This window comes from Lichenostomus cassidix, chromosome 14 (genome assembly GCF_008360975.1).
Source record: "Lichenostomus cassidix isolate B80296 chromosome 14, HeHo_3.0, whole genome shotgun sequence".
In the NCBI taxonomy this organism is placed as follows: domain Eukaryota; kingdom Metazoa; phylum Chordata; class Aves; order Passeriformes; family Meliphagidae; genus Lichenostomus; species Lichenostomus cassidix.
The window spans coordinates 14,530,034-14,553,949 of NC_139495.1; the positions used below are offsets into that span (position 1 = coordinate 14,530,034).

General features: G+C 60.8%; 2 protein-coding genes across 2 annotated transcripts; both read right to left on the reverse strand.

Annotated features, from left to right (window-relative positions):
- Positions 1-2: 2 nt before the first annotated feature.
- WDR24 (WD repeat domain 24) lies at positions 3-8,133 on the reverse strand. Its single transcript, XM_085075118.1, has 10 exons — positions 8,010-8,133; positions 6,487-7,421; positions 5,844-6,021; positions 4,430-5,105; positions 4,239-4,354; positions 2,274-2,395; positions 1,847-1,951; positions 1,429-1,766; positions 515-699; positions 3-399 (listed from the first exon to the last, which is right to left on the reverse strand). Exons 2-10 carry the CDS (start codon positions 6,965-6,967, stop codon positions 231-233), a joined length of 2,370 nt encoding a protein of 789 aa, XP_084931244.1. The 5' UTR covers positions 6,968-7,421; positions 8,010-8,133; the 3' UTR covers positions 3-230.
- Positions 8,134-9,693: 1,560 nt separating this feature from the next.
- Positions 9,694-23,846, reverse strand: FBXL16 (F-box and leucine rich repeat protein 16). The gene is made up of 6 exons (XM_085075121.1): positions 23,652-23,846; positions 14,303-15,013; positions 12,999-13,507; positions 12,500-12,584; positions 11,865-11,928; positions 9,694-11,074 (listed from the first exon to the last, which is right to left on the reverse strand). Exons 2-6 carry the CDS (start codon positions 14,996-14,998, stop codon positions 10,926-10,928), a joined length of 1,503 nt encoding a protein of 500 aa, XP_084931247.1. The 5' UTR covers positions 14,999-15,013; positions 23,652-23,846; the 3' UTR covers positions 9,694-10,925.
- Between the last annotated feature and the right edge of the window lie 70 nt (positions 23,847-23,916).

Genomic DNA, 23,916 nt, shown 5'->3' on the forward strand with positions numbered 1-23,916 from the left:
GCTCGATTCAACTGCTGGTTTGTTTTAATCCATTAAAAAACGGCTGGGCAGGGGGTGCACCCCCAGCCCTTATTTACAACAAATAAATACGGGGAGGGGGGCCGGGGGTATCAGGCAGAACACGCTGCCTGCCCTGGCCGCCCCGTGCCCCACACCACTGCCAACTCCCCCGTGGGCCCGGGGCTCAAATGTACTCTCAGGAGCCTCAGGTGTACTCGCCCCGGAGGGGCTCAGGTGTACTCGCAGAGGTGGCCGCAGCCGGCAGGGCAGTGCGAGCTGGTCTCCAGCCACTTCATGATGTGCTGCAGGTGGCCGCCATGGCTGCAGCCCTGGCACCAGACGAAGAGCCCCTTCACCACGTGGTGACACACGGCACACATGCTGGCACACTGCCGACACCTGTGTGGAGAGATTAGAGTGGGTGTGGGCAGGGAGAGCCCTCCGGGGGCAATAACAAGGAAAAGGGACACCCATCCCCTCTTCCTGTTCCCGCAGCCCCTCTGGGCCCCCTCACCTGTCGCAGATCCAGCCCCTGTTGCTCATGGGCCGCTTGCAGTTGCTGCAGTTGACGTGGAGGGTGGTAGAAGCCTGATTGAGGCAGTTGATGGCACGGCATGTGCTCAGCTTGATCACCTCGTTGGAGATGTTCCAGAGCTGGAAGCGCTGCAGCAGGTCGATGTAGGACGTGTACCAGTGCTCCTGGGGACAACCACAGACAGCTGAGCCTCCACATCCACCCTGAAACCCCCTCAGGACCCCAGCCCTGCATCCCAGTGGCAAGATCCCCCTAGGGGGCTCAGCCTGGAGAAAAGGAGGCTCAAGGGGGATCTTCTCACTCTACAACTCCCTGACAGGAGGGTGGAGTCAGATGAGCGTTGAGCTCTGCTCCCAGGGAACAAGGGACGGGACAAGAGGAAATGGCCTCAAGCTGTGCCAGGGGAGGTTTAGACTGGACATTGGGAAAATTTATTCATGGAAAGAATGGTCAAGCATTGGCACAGTTGCCCAGGGCAGTGGTGGAATCACCTTCCCTGGGGGATTTAAAAGCCATGTTGATGTGGCACTTGAGGACATGATTTAGTGGTGGCTTTAGCAGTGCTGGGGAAATAGCTGGACTTGGTAATCTCAGAGAGCTTTTCCAACCTAAAGGATTTTGTGATTCTACTACTCCTGCAGTGGGAGAACGGCTCTGCAATGCTGGGTAACAGCATCCTTTCCTAAATACACAGGCCAAGGTCACTTCCCCATCCTGGCCCTTCAGGCTACACCTCAACTCCCTGCCAGGACTGGTGGCAGGGCAGGTACCAGGATCCTGGAGCTACTCACCCCGCTTAGAGCCAGCCTGACAGGGGCTGGAGAAGGGAATACCCACAGCCCAGGCAGGATCCCATCCCACCAAGGCGTCCCCCTGCACCCCACAGGCTCTACCTGTGTCTGCTCATCAATCTCCTTGCGGATGCGCTCTCCCAGCACGATGAGCACAGACACAGCCGTCTGCACGTCGCCCTGCTCGGCGTAGAACAGCAGTGTGTCCCGCACAATGGGGTTGAAGAAGTCGGAGGGCAGGCGGTTCTCGTAGAGCGAGTGGGAGATGGAGATCAGCGAGAAGGACTCCACGGGGGTCAGCGACACTGTCTCCGCCTCGTTGCCGCTCACGTGAGGAGAGTCGGCCTTGTCCTGCAGGTGGTCCAAGGCCGATGGGTTGTCCACGATTTCGTGGCGCAGGGGGAAGGCTTCCTGGGGAAGGCTGTATTCCTGCTCTTCAGCTGCGAGGAGAGAGCAAGAATGAGCAGGAGAAAATCCAGCTGGGACAGACAACACCTTCCAGCAGCAGCTGTGCACTCACCATGTGGGTTCTCGTGGTCCATCATGTACAGGTCGTCCTCATCTGCCTCCACATCTCCCAGCAGATAATCTGCAGGGACGTCGCTGCCCTCTGTCTCCTCATTGTCTGCATGCCCAGGGAAAGAGAAATCAGCTCATCACACTGTTGGATCCACCTCCCACGGTCATGCCCCAGCGTGCCAGGCTGTGCCTGAGCCACACAGCTCAGGTCCCCACCACAGTCACGTTCTGGGATCCCACAACCACCACTGTCACCCCAGGTCACGGCAGAAAATTGTCCTTCTGCAGCACCCTGGGGCTCAGTGTCCTTCACCTGGGGACAGCCACCCAAATTTACAGGATAAATGCATCCGTTTATCAGCCATTTTTATTATGGCTGAGGAGGGAAGAGCTGTGGGACTGGGACTGTGCCTGCCCAGGAATGTTACCCTCGTTGTTGATCAGGGTGGAGGAGGAATCCATGAGGATGTTTTCTGTGCGGCTTTCTCCTTTGCTGCGGTCCAGTCTGGACTCACTGCCCAGCCCAGCAGGGATATCTTTCAGGTTAAAGCTGGGGAAAAAAGCCAAATTTAACAGTCAGAGGAGTATTAAGTTTCTATTCCAGCCAGCAAACAGCCTGGTTACAGGTGTCCAGTTGCAATTTGAATGGTGAAATATGAGATACAGTGATATCCCTATGTGGGCAGAAGTCTCCACTGTGTGACTTAAAAATAAAGACTCATTGTGACTGTGATCACAGCCCTTCCTCCAAGCCTGGTGGCACTGCACATGCACTTCAAAGGTCTCCCTGAAGAATTCCAGCGCTGAGCAGGCTCTCCTTCCCCTCAGAGGCAGGTGAACAGGAGCTGCCTTGCTCCAAGGTGCCTGGCTGTTTGTTATGCATCACCACGCTTGGCCTTCACCGAGATGGAAAAGGGAAGGGATGGGGTTGGAGCAGAGCCCAGCTCCCCAGGCTGCTGCCTGCCGTGTCTCAGACAGCAGCACAGCCACCCGGCTGGAGGAAAGCTTGGTCAAGGACAGTGCTTGTTTCCTTTGGTGTTATTTGAGGATCTGTCACTCACTGTGGGAACCTGGCCCTGCAAGGTCTGACAGCTAATTTGGAGTCCTCACCCCTCACGTTTATGTCATTGAGAAGAGGATAAACAAGTTTTCCAGCTTCGTCAGCCCACGGCAGGCTCTCCATGCCAGCGAGCTGCTGGCAGAACTGGGCTGGACTCTCCCTTGGAAAGGCTCCAGAAGAAAACCTCTGCACACTGGCAGCTCCAGCTCCAGCCATGAGACACCTTCTCCATCCCCAGCCATTGGTCACCCTCATGGACCTGGGCACTGCTGAGGTCTCACCTCAGATCTGGGGTCAGTTTAGGAGCCCTCATGACAGGAAAGATATTGAGGGCTGGAGCTTGTCCAGAGAAGGGAACAGAGCTGGGGAAGGGGCTGGAGCACCAGGAGCAGCTGAGGGAACTGGGAGGGGGGCGGTTCAGGCTGCAGAAAAGGAGGCTCAGGGGGAACCTTCTCACCTCCACAACTCCCTGACAGGAGGAGGCAGCTGGGGGAAATCAGGCTCTGCTCCCAGGGAACAGGGACAGGACAAGAGGAAATGGCCTCAAGCTGTGCCAGAGGACATTTGGATGGGGTATTAGGGAAAATTTCTTCATGGGAAGGCTACACAGGCACTGGCACAGCTGCCCAGTGCAGTGCTGGAATCATCCACTCCTGGAGATGTTAAAAAATCACGTAGATGTGGTGCTTAGGGACATGGGTTAGTGGTAGCCTTGGCAGTGCTGCTGGGGGAATGATGTCAGAGGGCTTTCCCAACCTTAATGATTCTGTAATTCCCAAATTCAGTGACTGCAAAGATGGTTACAGCCCTATGCCCCACCACAGGCCAAGCTTTGGTTGAAGGTGGGAAAGGAGCAGCGTGTGACGCTGCACAGCTCAAGGCCAAGCTGGGCACTCACTTTTCACACCAATATGGGAAATGGTTGCATTCAAACAATGCCAACCTGCAAACCAGCATGGCCTGAGGCTGAGGGACACCTGTCCCTGCTTGCTCCCCGTGTCTGGGACAGATTAGGTATTAGGGAGAAATCCTTTCCTGTGAGGGTGCTGAGGCCCTGGTACAGGTTTGCCCAAAGAAGCTGTGACTGCCTGGAAGTTTTCTAGGCCAGGTTGGATGGGGCTTGGAGCAACCTGGGACAGTGGAAGGTGTCACCATGGCACCATGGCAGGGGGTTGGAATAGGATGAACTCTAAGGTCCTTTCCAACCCAAATCATTCTGGTATTTCCTGATATGATTCCATAACCCCATCCCAGCCAAGGAGCTGTTTCCACTCTCCCACTCATGGAGTTACCCCAGCCATCTCATCACTCCCGGCAGCTCCCAACCCTGTACCTGTTCATGAGTGGGAGGGCAGTGCTGCCTTTCCCCATGCTGTGGTTGAGGTTGGTGGATGACACAGTGCCCAGGCTGGAGTAGATAATTCTCAGCATCGTCCACGTCTGAGCCACCTGCGTGGAAAACAGTCCCTGTCAGACCTTTCCAGGCTAACACCCCCCTGCAGCACCACCCGTCCCATAGCTCACCTGGTTGCGGTCCAGTCCCTTGGCCACCTTGGCGTTGTGGTCACAGAGCTCGGCCAGCGGCCGGCCGGCCAGTGCGTACTGCTTGGCCGTGTGCACGAACCAGTCCATGCTGCCGCTCTCCACGTCCGTCTCGAACACGCTGAGGGCGCTGGAGGACGAGATGTACTCGAACTGCTCTGTGGGGTCCAGCTTGCGCTTGAAGAAGATGGGGTGGCGCCGGTCCCCGATGTAGGGCTTGCGGTTGGAGTCGGAGGAGATGAGGCTCTCCTTGGCAGCAAAGGCCAGGTCTCCGTACAGGCTGTAGCACAGCCCCTCGGGGTTGGCCCGGTCAATGGGCTGGCTGGCGTCCTTGAAGATGTGCTGGTAAAGGGTGCTGTCCTTCGAGCCTGAGAGAAGGAAATAGGGGTCGTGGAGGTGCCGCCACACGATGCCCGTGGTGACGTCCTTGTGCTCCTCGAACATGGCGGAGGGGATGAAGGGGCGGCGCACGTCCCACACGTAGATGTTGTGGTCCACCATCATGGAGCAGGTGGCGATGTGGTGCTTGCACTCGGGGCGCCACTTCACCCGTGCCACCGAGGCGATGGTCTGCACGCAGTAGATCTCCTTGGCCCGCGTCGTGTTCATGTCCCACACCTTCACCATCTTGTCCCGGCCGCCCGTGGCCAGCCAGCCCCTGGAGAAGAGTGGAGCAGCATTCACCTCTTCCTTCCCGCGGTGGCACAGAAACGCTCACAGCACAGATGTGACCACATCCACGCCACAAGGAGGCAGTGAGGCTGCAATCTCATCCTCACATGTGCTCCCCTGACACCTCCACTCCCCAGCAACCAGGTCAGGCAACACCCTCCTTCCTGCCCCCATTGATGGCCCTGAGCCTTTAGAGCCACATCCCAGTTAGACCAGTTTCCTCTTCCTCTGCTTTCCACTTGCCAGGCACAGCAGAGAGGAAAAAGGCCACTTTGAACATATTCCAGTGCCTCTCTAAGATCACGAGCAGTGGCAATAATGCCTGGCAGGGAGCAAGGAGGGATCTGCACACCATAACAGCTGCTTCCACATCCTTCCCAGCAATCTCCCGGGAAAGGCAGGAGGGAAACATGACTGAACACAAGTGAGCTGTGTCCCAGAGCAGCCAAGTAATGGAACAAGAGGCTGCTGTGACACTTGCTATACCCAACCATAAGATACCCAGTGCCCCAAAACCCCAATTTGACAAAGAATAAACACAAAACACTCCTACACCAACTCAAATCCTCAAAGCAATAATTGCTCCCATCTTCCAGCAACATCCCAGCCACAAGGGGACAGAGCATCACAGACCACGCTTTCCCCCACAAAATCCCAATCCTATTTTTAGGGCCTCCGTTGTCCTGCAAAGCCAGTGGCTGGCAGGGCGTGGCCCCACACTCACCTGTCCTCCGGGTGCCAGTCGCAGCAGAAGACAGGCCCGTTGTGGGCTGTGAACATCCTCTCGTAGCGGTCGGGCCGGCGGATGTCCCACAGCTGCACGTTCCCGTTCTCAAAGGTGGCAGCGAAGGTGAAATAGTCCCGGATGCTGAACTGCACGTCACGCACGCTCTCTGACTGGCCTGGGAGGGGACACAAGTTGGGACCTCCAGCAAAGCTAAAAACCCCACTGGAAGAGCCATGGGGTCCCTGGTGCAGAGAGAAGGGGTAGCAAGAAGTGCTGTGACTGTCTTCTATCTCCTACGCAGACACAGCTACTGCTGAGAGGCAAAAAAAGGCACCATAACGCCTCTCAGCCCCTTTCCCTGCTTTGGGCATCACACTCTGAGAAAACCCTCCTACTGGCCAAGGGGAAGGACAAGGCCACCACACTCTGTCTCTTCTGAGAGTGAGGGGACAAGCAAAGAAATGGCAAAGTCCCTAACCTCTGCATCTCCTGAGGGTAAGGGGAAAAGCAAGGAGAAAGTAAAGCTCCCAGTCTCCCAGTCCCTGCCTCTCCTGAGGGTACAGGGCAAACAAGGGAAGGGCAAGGCCTCCAGACTCTGCTTCCCCACAGGAAAATGGGACAACAACAACCACATTTATACCAGAAAATGTGCTGACAGAGTCCTTCTTGCGCAGGTCGAAGCACTTCATGTAGCCATCCTGGGAGCCACTGAGCAGCATGTACACCTCGGTGGGGTGGAAGCACACCTTGTTGACAGTGCGCTTGTGCTCCGTGAACAGCTGGTCCTGCTTGTTGCGGGACGGCTTGCCCAGGTTCCAGGTGACCACCACGCCGTTGGTGGCCGCAGTGGCCAGCAGGTTCTCGTCCATCTGATGCCACACCACGTCGGCACAGCTGAAGTTCAGGGAGGGTTTGCGGCCCACGCGGAGGTTCAGCTTCTCCACAAACTGCTCCTCCTCGATGGAGTAGATCTTGAAGATGTTGCGGCCGGCCACCACCACCTGGGCGGCGTCCCTGCACACACTGATGGCGTTGGCGGGGGCGTCCAGGTGGCAGAACATGGTGCGGCCGGTCAGCGTGTTGCCCCCCAGGGCAGTGGTGACCCTGGCCATCTTCTCCATGGCTGTCCTTGAGGTGCTGTCCCCTCTCCAGCAGGCTGCCTGCACACTCACACGGCTGCCCTGCTCCACCTCAGCCAGAGCTGGGCAGGGACAAGCTGGGCTCCCGTGGCACCTGCCGGGCCCTGGTGGCTCCAACTGTGGCTTTTTGTGGCTGCATCAATGGGCTGTGGAGGGGAGAGGCCACAGAGCTGCCTGTGGGAAGGAGATACAGCCCCACTCCGGGTTCTCCTCCCGCTGCCTTCTGTGGCTACCTCTCAGGGAGTTCCTGAAAACCTTTTCTGGGTTCCTTCTTCCCTTGTCGGCCACACCCTCAGATGTTTCGCTGGTGAGAGCGGCTGTTGCTGATAATACAGGTCAAGCACAGCGCTGTGGCTGAGATGAGCAGCGTCTGCAGCACGAGGTGGGGTGAAGTGAGGCCACAGTCACCTCTGTGGGGCATTCGCAGCCCCAAAGCCTGCAAGAACCAGGGGATGACCCTCCTTTAGCAGAGGGAGCCAACTACCCCAGGCTGCCTGGAGGGGTCACAGGGTCCCACGGGCTGTGTCCTCCAGAGCCGGGCTGAGCTCCTGCCACAGCAGTGCCCTCTCCAGCCCCTCTGACCTTCCCTTGCCAGGTCCCACAGATCCCTGATACCTCACATTCCCACACCCCGAGGGCCCCTTCCCACCGTCAGGGCACCTTTAGGATTCCCTACGACTCCTGAGGCCTCTCAGAGCCCCTCAGCTCCTCATATCCCACACTCCTGCCCCACCAGGGCCCTCTCCTGACCCACAGCCCTCACATCCCCCTCCTCCTGACCCACAGTCTCTTTGGGACCCCTCAGCACCCTCACACCATACACTCCTGCCTCTGCAGGGCCCACTTGTGACCCAGAGCCCCTTCACGGCCCCCTCCAGAGCCCACTCGGCGTTCCCTCAGACGCTCCTCCCACACTATATCCTCCTCAGGGCCCCTTCCCACCCCTCAGAGCCCCCAGAGCCCCCTCACAACCGCTTCCCGCCACACAGAATCCCCTGCCTCTGCCACCCGGACCCGGACTCACCCCGTGCGAAGCCCTGTGCCCGGTGCCGTTCCCGGTGCCGTTCCCGGTGCCGGTTCCCCCGCCGGCAGCTCGGGCCGAGCAGGCCCCGCCGCCGCCGCCACGGAACTCCCGCCAGGCCACGCCCCCCTTCCGCCACTGGCACCGCCCCTGCCGTCAGACCACGCCCCCTTCCGATGGCGGGACATGCCCGCCGCTAGGCCACGCCCCCCTCTGCTCAGACACGCCCCCTGCAGCCAGACCGCGCCCCCCCCACCCTCAGCCCCGCCCCTTGACTGGGACCACGCCTCTCCACAGCACTGCCCCGCCCCTCCAGTTGAGACCACGCCCCCTGCCAATAAACCACGCCTCCTTCCAGGTTCCTGGGCGGTCCCCGGCCATCAAGCCACGCCCCCTTTCCGGTCCTGCCTTCCCAGGCCCCGCCCACCCATGCCGCTCAGTCAGGCCCCGCCCCAGTGAAGCCCCGCCCCCAAACCGGCCCCGCCCCCCGGCCGGAGCGGGGCGCGCTCGGGGCAGGGGCGGCGAGGGTGGCGTTGAGGAGGCCATGCGGGAGAATTCGGGGTGCCAGAGGGACGTGGGGTGCAGTAGGAATAGAGGTGCAGGGGGATAAATGGGGATAGGAGGACATGGTGGGGGGTGGCGCCTGAGGGACGTGGAGTGCTCGGGGAGTGGGGGTTCGCTGGGATGAAGGGGTGTGCTGGAGGGACATGAGGTGCGCTGGGGACTGGGGGTGCAGGAGGGGAAGTAGGTACCAGAGGGATACGAGGTGTATTAGGGGTAAGAGTGTCCGGGAGATGGGGATGCCAGAGGTGCATCCCAGAGGGACTGGCAGCACGTGGGAAGATGGGGTTTAGGGACATGTGGGGTGCATTAGGGGTCAGGATGGGAAATGGGGGTGCCGGGGGTATATGGGGTGCATTGGGGGTAAGGGTGCAGGGTGATAAATGGGGATGCTGGGGGGATATGGGGTGCATGGGGGCGTAGGAGGGAACTGGAGCATTGTAGGGGTGCACAAGGCTGTGTGGGTGCACTTGGGGGTATGGGGGCACACTGCCATGGGGGGACGATGCAGGTGATACGGTATGTGTTGGGGGTGGTGTTGCCAGGGAGATGTGGGGTCCAGGGGGGTGAGGGTGCCAGAGGGATGTGAGGTGCCTTAACGATAGGGATTGAGGGGGATAAATGGGGGTCAGGGGTCTGTGGGTGCTTTGTGGGTCAGGATGCAGGGTGGGAAATAGGGGTGCCGAGAGGATATGGGGTGCACTGGGAGTGTAGAGATGCATTGGAGGGATATAGGGAGTGGGGCTGCAGGGGCTATGGGGACACATTGCCATGGAGGGTGCAGAGGAGCGTATGGCGGCCGTGCTGGGTTTGTCTGTGTAACCTGGGATATAGGGAGTTGTGCAGGGCTGATGGCACCCTAAAATGGCTGCTGTTACCTGCAGGGATGGGGGGACCCTCTGTGTGCCACTGCCCTGCCTGGCCCCGGTGTGTCCCAGGGGCACTGGTGGCTTTGGGGGTGCAGGCAGCTCCCCACCCCCGTGCCAGCATGCTTCGGACCCCAGCAGTGTCACCCTGTCCCGCGGCCCTGGAGACTCCCAAATCCCCTTCCAGGGCCACGAGGCTCCTTGCACCAATTTGGGGTGAGAAAGGGGCGTTTCAGACAAAGGAGGGAGCGGAGGCGGCGGTTGGTGCAGCAGTTCCTTCCCGGCCGGTACAAAGGCAAAACAAACCGAAAGCGTGTCCGTGTCCGTGTCCGTGCCTATCCCGTGTCCGTGCCCATGTCCATATCCGTATCCATGCCCACACTCCTCCCAGAGCTGGTATGGCAGCGGGCAGAGCCCCGGGGACGGCCACCGAGCCCCTCCCGCGCTGGGTCCCCGTGGGCACCCCAGCCCCGAGCTGTGTCGGTCCCATCTCGGCTCAGCCCAAGGGTCCCCCCGGTGCCCCGCTTGCCGCTGGCATCGGGGCGATGGCTTTTGAGCTGGAAGAGCGGTGGCGGTGGCAGTGTGTCCTGGGTGCCACCCCCTGCTGTCTCTCTCTGCTGCCGGTGTCGCCGTGGTGGCTCAGACCTGTCCCTGGTCCCTCGGGATTTCCCATCCCAGACGGATGGGTCGCTCCTCGGCGTTGGCATCACCCCGCAGCCCCACGGGATCCTGTGGGGTCCCCAGGGCAACGGGGGATGCTCGCCAGGAGATCCCGGCTCCCGGGACAGGATCCGGCCGGGGCGAAGCCGCGTGGAGGGGCTAAGTGGGGGCTGTCACTTGTCACCGACTCCCCGGGTACCCCGAAACCTGCCGTAGCACGAGACTGAAGCAAGCGAGCATGCGAGGGCGGCGGGCGGGCGGAGAGGGGCATCCTATTCACCGGGAGAGAGTGCCCCAAAGGCAGGGCTGGGGGCTGGAGGGGACACGCAGCACGGGGTGGGGTGAGCTCGGTGACCCGCTCCGGGGGCGTGAGGGGACCCATCCAGCCTCGGCTGCCACCCAAAAATAAGCATCCTCCTCTCGCCCATCCCTGGGAGCATCCTTTGGTCCCCGGGAACATCCGTGGTGGCAGGGCTCGGCAATGGGGCGGGGGGAGCAGGATGCGGCCGGAGGGGGGTCACATAGCGTCGCCTTCTCACTTTGGGCTTCTGTGATGTCCGTTTGTCTGTCCGAAAGGGATTGGCAGGACACCGGGAGGAGCACAGGCGATGGCGGCGGCGTGGGGGGAATTTACATGGTACCCGGGGGGACTCCGGCCAGGGGCTTCCCCCATCTCCCCCCGGAGCCTCGCGTCCCTCGAGGGCGTCGATGCGGGGGATGTCCGGGCTCGGTTGGAATCGGGGGCGTCTCTCGAATCCCCCAGCAGCCGGAGGGAGATGGGGTGGGCGATGGCGGCCGGGGTGGGCGCGGGAGCGGGCAGCCGGGTCCGGCGCTACTCGATCACCATGCAGCACGGGAGGTGCTGGGAGAAGTACTTGAAGAGCTCCGGGGTAGCCCCGGGGCAGTTGGTGAGTTCCAGCTCCTCCAGCTCCTGCAGCTGCACCAGTCCCGAGAGCCCCGTGGTGGTCAGCAAGGGGCAGCCTGTGAGGGAACAGGGTGCATTGTCAGCCCAGAACACCACCGTCCCCAAAAAATAGCATCCCAAAGGCACCAGCATCCCAAAACACCCAAATCCCCCCAACAGCACTCCAAAGGATCAGGACCTCAAAATCCCAGCGCCACAAACATACCTGCACCCAAAAGAAAAGCAGCTCAAAGCCCCAAGCATGCTAAAAAAATCAGCACCCCCACAAAACCAACACCACCTCGAAAAAAATCACCCAAAATATCAGCACCCAAAAAATCCATTGCTCAAAAATGTGCACCAATAACCAACATCCTAAAGTACCAGCACCCCAAAACACTAACACCATCAAAATTAACACCCCAAAAAAACCAAAAACCGCAGAACCCAGAAAACCAACATGCTAAAGTAAAGAATAGTGCTCCAAAACACCAACACCTCAAAAAACAACACCCAGAACACCTGCACCCCAAAACGTCAGCCTAAAAAACCAGCATCCCAAAGCAGCAGTTTTCCACAAAAATCACCCCAAAGAAAGAGTGCTGTCCCGAGCAGCTCATCAAAAACCAACACACCAACAAACATGAACCCCAAAAATGCAGCACCCAAAAAAACACAGCACCCCAAGAGCCCAGCCATGGATCTTTCCCCACAAGCTGGGCTGAGTGCAGGTGCCTGCTGGCTTAGGGGATGCTGGCTGTCCCAGGCCGTGCCCAGGTTGTCCCCAGAGTTGTCCCTGTCCCCATGCCTGGTGTATCCCGAGTCCCTTGGGGTCCCATATCCCTGGTAGCAGGGTGAGGGTCTCACCAGCCAGTGAGAGGAGGCGCAGGCTGCCCATGCCCAGGAGGTGCTTCAGGCCAAAATCCTGCACCTGGAAAAGAAGATGAGGTGGGGATGAGGGGGGCAATGGGAGACCCACAGCACCGGGACTCAGCACCGCTGAGCTGGGGCAGGGGACTGGGTGCCAGGGCTGGGAACCTGAAGCAGAGTGCAGGGTGCTGGGGTAGTGTGCTGGCTCTGGGTGCTGGGGCAGGGTGGGATATGGTGCAGGGAGCTGGGTGCTGGGGAAGGGAGCCTGAGCAAGATGTGGGATGTAGCAGCAGGATGCTGGGGCAGGATGTTGGGTGCAGGGCCAGGGTGCTGGGTCTGGGTGGTGGGACAGGGAGCAGGGAGCTGGGGCAGGGAGCCTAGTGCTGGAGCAGGATGCTGGAGCAGGGTACTGGGTCTAGGGATACTGGTGCTGGAGCAGGATGCAGGGTCAGGGTGCCAGGGCTGAGTCCTGCTGAGCTCACAGGAGCTCTCTGCTTCCCGGCATTGAGTCTTGGGGTCTCCAGCCAGCCCAGGGAGCCCACCCCGAGCTCATGGCCCATCCCCAGGGAGGTGCCACCATGCCCTCCCTGCCGTGCCGAGCCAGGACGGGCGCAGCTCTTCTCCACACCTACCTGGCAACACCAGCGCAGGTAGAGGCTCCGCAGGGACGACATGGTGGACAGGTAGCTGAGGCCGGTGTCGGTGATCCGCACGCACCTGCCAGGACATGGGGTGTCAGGGCCAGCTGGTCACCCATGGTTGTCCCCAAACCATGGCCCCCATGCTGCACCCTCTGCTTCCAGCGTGGCTCAGCATGGCATGGCTTGGCATGGCATGGTTTGTCATAGGGTAACATGGCTCAGCATGGCCTGACATGGCATGGCATGGCATGGCATGGCATGGCATGACATGGCATGGCATGGCATGGCATGGCATGGCATGGCATGGCAGGGCATGGCATGACATGGCATGGCTCAGCATGGTTTGGCATCACTTGGCACATCTTGGCATAGCTTAGCATGGCATGGCATGGCCCAGCATGGCTCAACATGGCATGACATGGCTTGGCATGGCCCAGGACGGCTCAACATGGCATGGCATGGCACAGCACAGCTCAGCAAGGCCCTGTACCTGTCGAGCACCAGCTCCTCCAGCTTGTGCAGGTCGCAGGCAATGTACTCCAGGGCCATGTCGGTGATGCGAGGGCACCAGGACAGGTCGAGGCTGCGCAGCTTCCGCAGGTTCTCGGCCACCAGCTCCACGCCGTCATCCGTCACCTTGGAGCAGCCCGAGAGGCTGAGGACGCTCAGGTTGGGCAGGCTGTGGACCATGTTGACCACGCCATGGTTGGTGATCTCCCAGCAGGAGTTGAGGCGCAGGGTGTGGGTGGTGTAGCCCTGCTTGGCGGTGAAGTAGGCGAGCGCCGTGTCCGTCACGTGGTAGGCTTGCAGGTTGAGCTCGGTGAGGTTGGGCAGGAGCTGCGAGATGGCGGCGATGGCGTCGTCGGCCACGTTGATGCAGTCGCTGACGCTCAGCGCCGTGATGCGGGCATTGAGGCTGGACCACAGCCCGGCCTCCGTGAAGTCGTTGCAGCCCGACAGCTCCAGCCGCACCACGCCCTGCATCTGCTCCAGCATCACCTGCCGAGGGGCAGGAGGTCAGGCACTGCCACCCACCCTGTGCAGCCCTGAGCCCCGCCCCAGCTCCACTGAGTCCCTGCCACTCTTCCCACTGCTCCCAGCCTTGACTGAGCCCAGTGTTCTCCCTAGGACCTCCCTGATGCGGGTTCAGCACCTGCTCTAGGACAGGACAGCATCAGTGGGGAATTGGAGAGGAGAGGCAGGGACCCCTGGCTGCAGCCCCAGCTCTGTGCCAGGTGCTGTTGGCAGGGTCAGGATTGATGCCCGCTCCTGGAGTAGGAACTGCTCCAGTGAGATGTGCCCACAGAGCAGCTGGTGCCATGTTTGGCCAGGGCACAGGTCAGGGATCTCTTTGGGGACCTTGTCTAGCCCTGAGGGGTCAGAATTGCCCCATCTTTATCTGACCCTCAGCCCCTTGCTTGGATGACGCCCTTGTTGGGGAGCAGCCAGCCAACCAGGAATGTCCCATTCCCAGAGCCCTGCTTGTCACCCACTGCCACATCCACTGCATAGCAGCACGGCCACCTCACCTGGCTCTGCCTTTCCAGCAGCATCCACAGTCAGCAGGGATGAACCCTCTGACAGCATCCTGACCCCCTGCCTGCACAGGCTGCACCCAGACCACAGGCAGGGCCTCCTGGTGCTGCCAGCACCTGTGGGATGGCCGTGCCACCTTCCTGCTCCTTCCCTGTGACCAGCGAAAGCTCTGCCTATGGACGTGTCCCCAAGACCACTAGGACTGACCCACCACCAGCACATCTCTGCCACCCTGGTTGCTTCAGCAGCGTCACCTACCTCCAACCCTGCGTCTGTGATGGTGGACCTCTTAAGGCTCATGGACTTGACGCCCTTCTTGGAGAGGGGGTAGTTGTCAATGAACTCACAAATGTCCAGGTCGGAGACGCCCACGAGACAGAAGCCATCGAAGCCGCGGACGGCGAAGCCCTGCAGGCTGACGAACTCCTTCTCTCCACCGGGCAGGATGTTGTAGAGCTCTTTGGTGTGCAGGACGGGCGTCAAGCCCACCCAGAACTTGGGCTGGTAGAGCACCCGCCGCCATGCCTTGCACACCTGCGCCAGCACGCACTTCTCGCACGCCGAAAAGTACCAGAACAAGCGGTTGAGGATCTTCTCGTCCACCGCCAGCTGCCTTTCCGAGGGCGAGCCCGGCAGCCGCTCTGGAGAGGGCTGCTCCGAGCCTTCGCTCGTGTTCAGTCCCACCAAGGAAGCGCCGGGAGGGGAGGAGACGCTGGCCAGAGTGGCCAGGGAGAGTGGGGAGGCCAGGCTGGGGATGGGCAGGTCGCTGCGGTGGGCTAAGGCCGGGCTGAGGATGGCAGGCACAGAGGAAGGCTGGCACAGGCGGTTTTTCACGGCAGGGGTGCCTTTGGTGATGCTGGCGGAGCCGAGGCCGTTGGGTTGCGTGGGGATCTTCACCAGTCCATTGCGGGGCAAACATGGGGGCTTGGTGTCGCCGTTTCTTGGGTTCGACATCTTCCACAGGTCTCTCTGTAACACAGGGATGTGGGATGAGGGAATGTTAGTGTGGTAGGGAGGGTGGGCATGGCTGGGGAGGTGCTGGAACTGGTGGGGTGGGAGATCCTCAGAGGGGCTCCCTGAGCAGGGTGGCATGTGGGACCAGGTGGTGCAGGGCTGTTGGGCACAGCCACAAGAGGGGACGTGTCTGGGACACAGAGCAGGGTCCTCCCAGAGGCTGCATGGCCCTGGCATCCCCCTGTGATGAGGGACAGCTGGGGATTTGTCCCTGGACATTCACACCCATCTAGCCACCAATGGGAGATGGAGCAGGATCCATAGAATGGTTTGGGTTGGAAGAGACCTTACAGCTCATCTCATTCCACCCCTGCCATGGGCAGGGACACCTTCCACTAGCCCAGGTTGCTCCAAGCCCCATCCAACCTGGCCTTGGACACTTCCAGGGATCCAGGGGCAGCCACAGCTTCTCTGGGCACCCTGTGCCAGGGCCTTACCTCCCTCACAGGGAAGGGTTTTTTTCCATATATCTAACCTAAATTTCCCCTCTTTCAGTGTGAAGCCATTCCCCCTTGTCCTGTCCATCCATCCCTTGTCCCAAGTCCCTCTCCAGCTCTTCTGGAGCGCCTTTAGGCACTGGCAGAGGCTCTTAGCTCTCCCTGGAGCTTCTCTTCTCCAGGTGAACATCCCCAGCTCTCCCAGCCTGGCTCCAGAGCAGAGGGGCTCCAGCCTGCAGAGCATTTTTGTGGAGGGGAGAGGAGGCAGAGGCTGAGGAACAGAGCTGCCTGTGCTCACTGTGCCAGCCAGGCACTCGGCAGTGAGCCCATGCCAGCCGGGAGCATTGCTGATCCTCGTGGAGCCTCGAGGCAGTCGGGCAGCACCTGGCAAAGCAGGCCAATAAATATTGCAGTGGCAGCAAGGCTGGCTTCCCAACGGCCCCGCCGCACCCGCCATCCATTATTCAACACGTTTCCCTCTATAAATATGGAGGTGAATAATTGATGGGGGCTCAGCCCCCTCCCCCTGCCCCAGCCGGGGCCTGGCGCAGGGCCCTGCCTGAGTGCTGCCTGCCCTGCCTGCACCCTGTGTGCCCGTGCCACACCAAACCCCAAAAAGCTGATTCTGGCAACCCCTAGGGGCACAAGGAGCTAGTGTGGGAGTGCAGATTCCAGTGCCCTGAAGCCCCAAGGGGTGGCTGGCACATCCATCCATCCATCCATGATGAGAACTGAGGACCTTCTTCCTTGCCAGCTCCTCCCAGACCCAAGGTTAATGCAAAGAAATTATTACAGCTGCTTGATTTGGGATGGAGAAAGTCAAGCCCCAGTGCAGGGGCACCGAGGAAGGAATATCCTGCTTAGGGCCAAGCTCCGTGGTCCCTGAGGATGCTCCATGCAGCCTGGAAGCAGGATGCAGCCTTAATCCCCTGCTGCCCCCAGCCCATCTTTTTCAACCTCACAGCATCCTTGGCCTCATCCAGCTCTCCTGGGGCAGTCAGGGAGGGAGCAGCCATGCAAAAAAGAGCTCAGGAGTGCAGTCAGGTGCCAGTGGCACAGCTGGAAAGCCCCACGGGATACACGGGATACACGTGGCATCTGCTGAGGACGCCGTTCCCAGCACAGCGGGGCCGTGGGACGGGGCTGGTGGGAGCTGCTGCAGCCTCTCCCGCCGTGCGAGCGGAGGTGCCAGCAGACAGCCCGGCTCGGTGGCAGCGTCCCGGCGAGATCCAGCCTCCGGGGACGAGCCCAGCCCTGTGCAGACAGTCTGGCGCCGCTCCCGGCTTGGATGCAGCCGCTGCTGCCTCCGCTCACGCTGCCCGACAGCGGAGCTGGGCCGCCGATGCTTGGACATGTGTTCAACTCGCTTGAAAACAGGAGAAGGGGAGGGGAGAGGAGAGAAACTTAAAACCAGCGGCTCGGTGCTTGGCAGCAATTAGGGAAGTAAACAGAACGTGCACCGGGGTGTCTCACACAGCCGCGGAGCACAAATCCAAACAGATAATTAGCAGGCGGCGCGGAGAGGCTGTGGCTCCAGCACCGAGCCCGCCGCCAGAGCCGCTCGGCACGCTGGTTGCCTCCAAGGAGAGGGCAGGTGGTGGCAGAGGGGCAGCCCGGGGCCTCGAGAGCCCAAGGGGATGGTCACAGGAGGAGACAGATGCTGACGAGTCACCGGACTCACATGCAGCCAGCGGGAGATTTTGGCAACGGATACAACCAGCTCGGACCTCGGCTGGTCCCGAGGCCGAGCTCAGTGGGGGCTGAGTGGATTCAGCAGCTTTCCCAGTCCTGCCTTGGAAAGCTGAGCCGGGTCCCCCCTGCCCAGGGCGCTCAGGCAGCCTGGCTGGAGCACAGCAATCCCGAGCCTTGAATGAGCTGGGAAGTCACTTCAAATAGAAAGATGGACAGAGATTCAAGCCTCCGGGCACAGGCGGATCCGGGCAGCAGTGGGGGGTGGCCAGGCAGGCATTTGTCTCTGGGGAAATGAGCAGGCAAGGGTTTGGGAGCTCCTACCACCCCCAGGTGCAGAACAGTGCTTGGGGACAGACCCCAGTGTGGAGAAGATGGGCTGGGGGAACAGGCTGGGGAGGGGAGTGGTTCTGATAGCCACCGTCTCTGTCACCAAGGGACAGCACTGGGATCTGCCGTCCTGTGCCACAGGAAAGCCCCAGCCTGCAGCCAGGCTGCCCCGCAGTTCCTGCAGCCCAGGGCTGAGGCCACGTTGCTCTGATGTCCAAAGTGCAGCTCCCACATCGCCTGGAGATCACAGCTGCTGAGTGCAGGGACACCCAGAGCATGCCCCACGCTTCCCCAGGCCCTCCCAGCCCAGAGACAGAGGATGGACAGGCAAACACAAAGTTGTCTGCCTCTGGAGGTGTCAACACAGACCCTCTCCGATGTTCCAACAGCTCTGTGAGCATATCCCTATGCTTTCTGACCACTACAAAGCAACAGGAGAGCAGAGATTTGGTCTTTCCCCTTCTCCATGTTGTCTCACTGTTTGTAGATTGCATGACTGGGCCAAGCACATCATCATCAGGATTGTTCAGCACTTGGTACAACCATCCTTGCTCTGGGATCCAACAGGAAGGGCTCAGATTTGCCACCCCCCTCTGGACCAGCCCCCCTTTGCTCTCTCATGGGGAATCATCTTTCAACAGTGGAGTGTCAGCTCCCAATCCAGTGGGAGAAAGCTTGAGAAAAACAAAAGTCAAAGTCCTTCAGCCTCCCAAATCCACTCCTGGGTGCACATTTCACTGGATACGTCAGTGCCAGCGAAGTCACTCCGTACATCAGGGGTTTGTCACCCACAGTAAGTGATGATGCAGTGGTGGGGGGGCGGATTTGACGCAGGAGAGAGAAGAAAGCTGGGGTCTAAGAGCCTGTCACCACAAACATTGCGCAGACAATGAGGATGCTGGGATGAACAGGATGGAAACTGCCAGGAGGACAGAGCATGTCCAACCTGTTGGAGAGTTTACCATCTCCACGTGGTAGTGGAGAGGCATGAGGGTCTTAAGAGACAGGCAGGGCCATCAGTCTCCCCATCAGTGCCTCCCTGTGTGGCCTTGGCTGGGAGATCCCTGGCTCCTGCATCAGACAGGTATCGTGCTGTGGCCACGCTCGGGGGTGACCTCTGGGACAGCCGGGCTTGGAGCCTACCGAGGGCTCCGTGTCATTCGGATAGGACGGCACGGGAGACCCCGGACTGGCCGCCGTGGTAGCCCCCGGGATCCCGGCCCTGCTGCGGTCAGCACCTCGGCCAGCGGCCCGTACCGTTCAGTACCGCGGCCAGCGGCTCGGTCAGCACCGCGGACAGCGGCACCCCGCAAGGACATCCGCGCTCGTGTCCCTGAGAGCATCCGGCACTACCCCGCCGGGTCCCTGAGAGGATTCACCACTCTCGCACCAGCTCCTTGTAAGGGAGCCTACATGACCCCGCAGGGTCCCCAAGAGGATCAGCTGTAGCCTCGCCAGGTCCCTGTGAAATCCAGCACTGCTCCAACAGATCCTTGTAAGAGATCCTTCTGTCACCCAGCGGTTCCTGTGAAGATCTCCTATCGCCCCACCAGATCCCTGAGAGGATCCCTTATTGCCCCACAAGCTCCCCGTGAGATGCTGCCATCCCCCGCCAGCTCCCTGCAGCCCCCGCTGCTGCCCCCCAGCCCTCCCCGGAGCCTTGTTATTGCCCTGCAAGGATCCAAAGCTGCTGCGAAAGGATTTCTGTGCGGCCGCCGCTCCGGCAGCAGCAGAGCTGTGCGGCAGCGAGCAGCCATCGCTCACGGCTGCCTGCACACACCCGCGCACACACACAGACACTCACACACACACAGGGATGCACAAACGCACACACGGACACGCAGAGCCCTGCCGGAGCCCCGGGAGCGGGCGATGCCCTGGCACAAGGCTGTGCTCCGCGGCTCGCACTCGCTCACACTCACACACGCACAGCCGGAGCCGGCGCGGGCACGCGCACCCAGGGTTGCATCAGCTGAATTCATTAGCCCGTCTATTTTTACTAATGCAGCAAATCAAGTTGCTCTACAGGCGGAGAAAACACACCCGACACGGAGTGCTGTGGCGAAGCACGCAGCCGAGGCTTTTGTCCAGCACTCCTGAGGGGATGAGCTTCCTGAGGCTCCCTCGGCTCTGCGCGATGGCCCCAGCCAGCAGAGACGCCAGGCAGCCTCTTGCCTGGGGGGGCTGAACCTGCCGCCCAGAGCACATGGCAGCGATAAAGACATCCCGCTGCAGAGCTCTGTGTGTGCAGCTGCCTCCTGCTCTGATCCCATTGGATCAGAACTCTGCCCGTGCTGTGAGTAGTGGCTGGGTGAGCACCCTTTGGAGGGCTTGGATCACCCCGGAAATGCAGAGGTGTAAACCTTGGCCTGGCTCCTCCAGGCCACTCGAGATCCTGGAGGAGCCACTGGCTCCCCCGGAGCTGGAGGAGCAATGGTTGTGTTTGGGTAGGGAGATGCTGTACCTGCGTGTGTTGCACAGGTGGATTTGTGCTCCCAGGCTCGGCACTCACACGAGTGAGCTGGGAGGGAGGCTCAGAGCACAGCTCCAAACTCAGTGCTACCTTTTCCTTGCTGCACAATCCAGGAATTCACGGTAGGGAAGGGCCTTCCCTCTCCACCTGGCCCTGGAGACCTGCCACTTGTGTAATGGGAGCTGGGAAACTCCCACCTGAGACTGCCCTGGGAGCTGCTGGGGAGACCAAAGGGCTGAGAGCAGCTTTCCCACTCTCTTGTTGGCCAAAGAGCTCATCCCACCTCGCAGTGGACAAAGAGGCTTAGGAGGGGCTGGGGAAATAACTGGTTTGAGTCCCATTGCTGGAGACTGCTGCTCTCAGTACTGGCTGGGAGGGTGAGTCAATCGCTGGGTCTCACAGCTCATGGCCAAGCAGCAGAGCTGCCACTATATAGACCCCCAGCACTGCTCTCTCCCAGGTCCCACAGCCTTCCCAAAGGTCAGGGTCAAGCTTTGCAGGGCTGGATCCATGCCTGCTCCATGCCAAGAGAGCTGGGAAAAGCTGGCTGAGGTGCCAGAGCCAAGCTCTGCTCAGGTCTCCAGCACTTTGTGCTTTGCTGAGAGAACAGCTCCTGTCCAGGGGCACTGGGAGATGCAGGTCCTGTCCCCCCCAGCCCTCAGCCTCAGCCCCCTTATAGGGAGGAGGCAGAGCTTCAGACCCCAGCCCAACTAAGTAAAACTTCCTTGCAACAGGGTTCCCTCTGACCACCAAGCCCCTCCTGCAGCAGCTTTCACCTTCTCTGCTAAACCTCCAGTCTCCCAAAGACAGCAAAATCTGACCTCTCTCCTTACCCCAGGCAGCCCCTTGTCCCCTTGGGTGGAATCCCCCACCCAAAAGGAGCACAGGATGGACAGATCAGGGCAGAGCTGGACCCCTGGTCCCATCCCCTCCAGCCTCCTCTGGAGATCTTGATTCTCCCACCATGGGAGGATGCTCATGCTTCAGCTGAGCTTCTCCCTGCTCCCCACTGACCGAGGCAAGGAGAAGACAGAGCAACTCCTCGTGCACTGGTTTCTGTTCAGCCTGGCCTCCCCTTGCTACGGGCCCAGCCAGAGCCCAGTGACAGCTCCCAGCCTGTCACAGCCCTTCCCTCTGCCCCTCCTGGGCCCTGGAAGGGGAGAAATGCAAGATCCCATGAGGAGCCAGGAGCCAGGAGAGCTGTCTCCAAGCACAGGACATGGATGTGCTCCTCGGGTGCTGCTGGGACTTGAGCCTCTCCAAACCCCTTCATCCCCTTTGCCCCTGGGCTCCAGGATCCAGCTGGGAGCCAGGGCCGGGGTCAAGCAGGGGCCATTGGCACGAGGCTGGTGGGACAGCAGGACAGGCAGTGTCCAGCCATGGCACTCCTTGATGCAGTGGGCTGTGGGTGCTAAGTGCCAACACAGGCTACAAAAGCCATCAGATGCCTCCTGGAAGCAAAGGCACTGTCCTGATTCTGCTCCCAGCTCAGCCCTCTGGCCTCCTGCTTCCCCTGTCCAGGAGCTGGGCACAGATCACCCTTCCAGCAGGGAGAAACCCTGGAGAAATTGCTTCTGCTGAACTACGCCCTGCCCAAATACTCTCCTCTTCAGCTCGACCTCCTCCTATGAGCCACCAGCCCTGGAGCACCCAGCACACGTGGCTGGTCCCCGTGGCAGGTGGGCAGAGGTTGGGAGGGGGTGGGATGCTGCCAGAGGAGCTCTGCTCGCCCGCGCACCCAATCCTGCTCCCTCCCACACCATCAGCACCCACTCGCCTCCCAAATTCCCTTTCCACTCTCTGGGTGCTGCTCATTCTGCACAGGCACTTCTGGGGAGCAATAGGAGATTGGAGATGATGAAACTGAGCTACAGGCAGGACGATGTGGCTTTGCTGTGGAGCTGCCAGAGCCTGAGCCAGGCACAGCTTAAATCTGCAGAGCAGAGGGGCAGGATCCAGCCTCCAACCTCAAAGTGCTCCAGTTGCCCTTCTGTCTGGAGCGTGGCCATGTCCCCACGGGAAAATCAACACAGTGGTGGCCCCACCGGGGGAAGACAAGGGAATTCTTTCCCCACTCCCACCTTCCCCTGGCCCAACTGAGGGTCACTCCTTTCCCAGGAGCAGGATTTGGGGTGGCACGAGGGTCCCAGTGCCAGGGGTGCTTGTTCTCCTGCTCCCCACTGCTGTGGAGCTGCTGGCACAGGGAGGGGAGCAGGCAAAGGGATCAATGTGGGGGAAGCCAGCTCGGGGAAAAATAGATATCTAGCTCATTAAAAATGGATGCTTGAGTGAGTCCTCCCCACTCCAAAGCCACCTCCCTCCCTCTTCCTGGTAGCCGGAGTGAAATCAGCACCCAGCTTCCAGAGGAGGGGAGATGCCAGCACGGCATGGTGCTCACTCTGTGCCCACTGCTCCCAGCCTGCCGCGTGCTGAGCCCCTCGGGCTGCTGTGGAGGGGGCTGAGACCCCCTGGACCCTGGGCAGAGTGTGGGCATGGAGCAAGACCTCTGCCAGGAGCATCACTGCTGCAGGGACTGCCGTGCTCCGGCCTTCACTGCCCAGGCACTGCCACGTCCCACCAGCACCGGCAGATGCCCAAGAAGCAGAGCCACCTCAGCCCAGTGCCCCATGGCACCCCTGGACCCCCACAGGGCCAAGGTCTCAGGGGTCTCTATGGTTGCTGCCAGAACCCCATGCCTCAATTTCCCCCATCCATGCTCAGTCCCAGCCATTCCATGGGGTCCAGTCTGCCTGGTCCCCAACCCCACACTGATCCCTCTGCCCATCCCCACCCCCTGCCCCACCAAAACAAACTCCATCCCATCCCGGACTGATGGCAGATCCCTGGCCCCACACTGGGCTCTGCAGGACCCCACTGTGGGGCTCAGCCCCCTCGGCCCCATCCCAGCCAAGGCTTTCCCCTTCTTCCACCTCCTGGGCTCTGGAATGGGGGAGGCTGCCCCTGTCCCCCATCCCTTGACTGGTGTCACCCTGCATCCACCAAAAGCAACGCCAAGGTTTTGGGGTGTTTGGATGTTTGGGTGCAGCCTCGGGGATGCCAATGGTGCCACCAGGGAGGACAAGAGCAATTTTGGAGGCTGGCAGCAGAGGTTGAAGGGACTAAACATTAACCCCACACCGGGATGACCCTGCCCTTACAGCAATGTCCCCTTGCATTCCCATCCCAAAGCAGCCCTGCATCCCCTGGGATCCACCTGATTTCCCCCTTCCCCCTGCCGTTACCCACCCGGTGATGCCCGGCCATGCTGGGGGGGGACACAACACATCACCTCACCCCCCAGCATCCCCCCCTCCCCAAACCAGGGGGGCGGAGGGGGGGCAGCATCACTGGGGCGGGGGAGGGTCACACCGACCACCATCCTCTGCCCAGCTACCGGGAGGCGGGGGCGGAGGGGGGGCCACCGGACCGGGAGCCCCGGGGCCGGGCCGGCTCCGCCGCCGTTATATAACGCGGCTCCATGATGCGGGATGCGGCTAGGGGTGGTTGCGGTGCCGGTGCCGGTACTGGTACCGGTACCGGTAGAATAGTCATCCGCACAGGCACCGACCCCGGCATGGGCACCGACCCCGGCATCGACCCCGGCATCGACACCGACCCCGGCACCGGCTTTGTGTTGTAAAGGGTTTTCCCGAGCGGCTCTTACCTCCAGCCCTGTCTCCCGAAGCTCATGCCATGCCTTGTGCCCGTCTTCTCTCGGTTGCAGGAAAAAATCCCACCAGGAAGAAAACGACGAATAATCCCCCCAAAAATCCCCGTTGGCAAAGGGGCCGGATCCCGCCCGGCCCCCGCCCCAACCCCGCCAAACAACAGGAAAAATAAGCGGGGAGTGGAGGGGGGGAATGGGGCCGGATCCGGATCCGGGGGGATGGAGAAGGGGGGTCCCTCCTGCCAGCCAGCCCAGGGAGCTG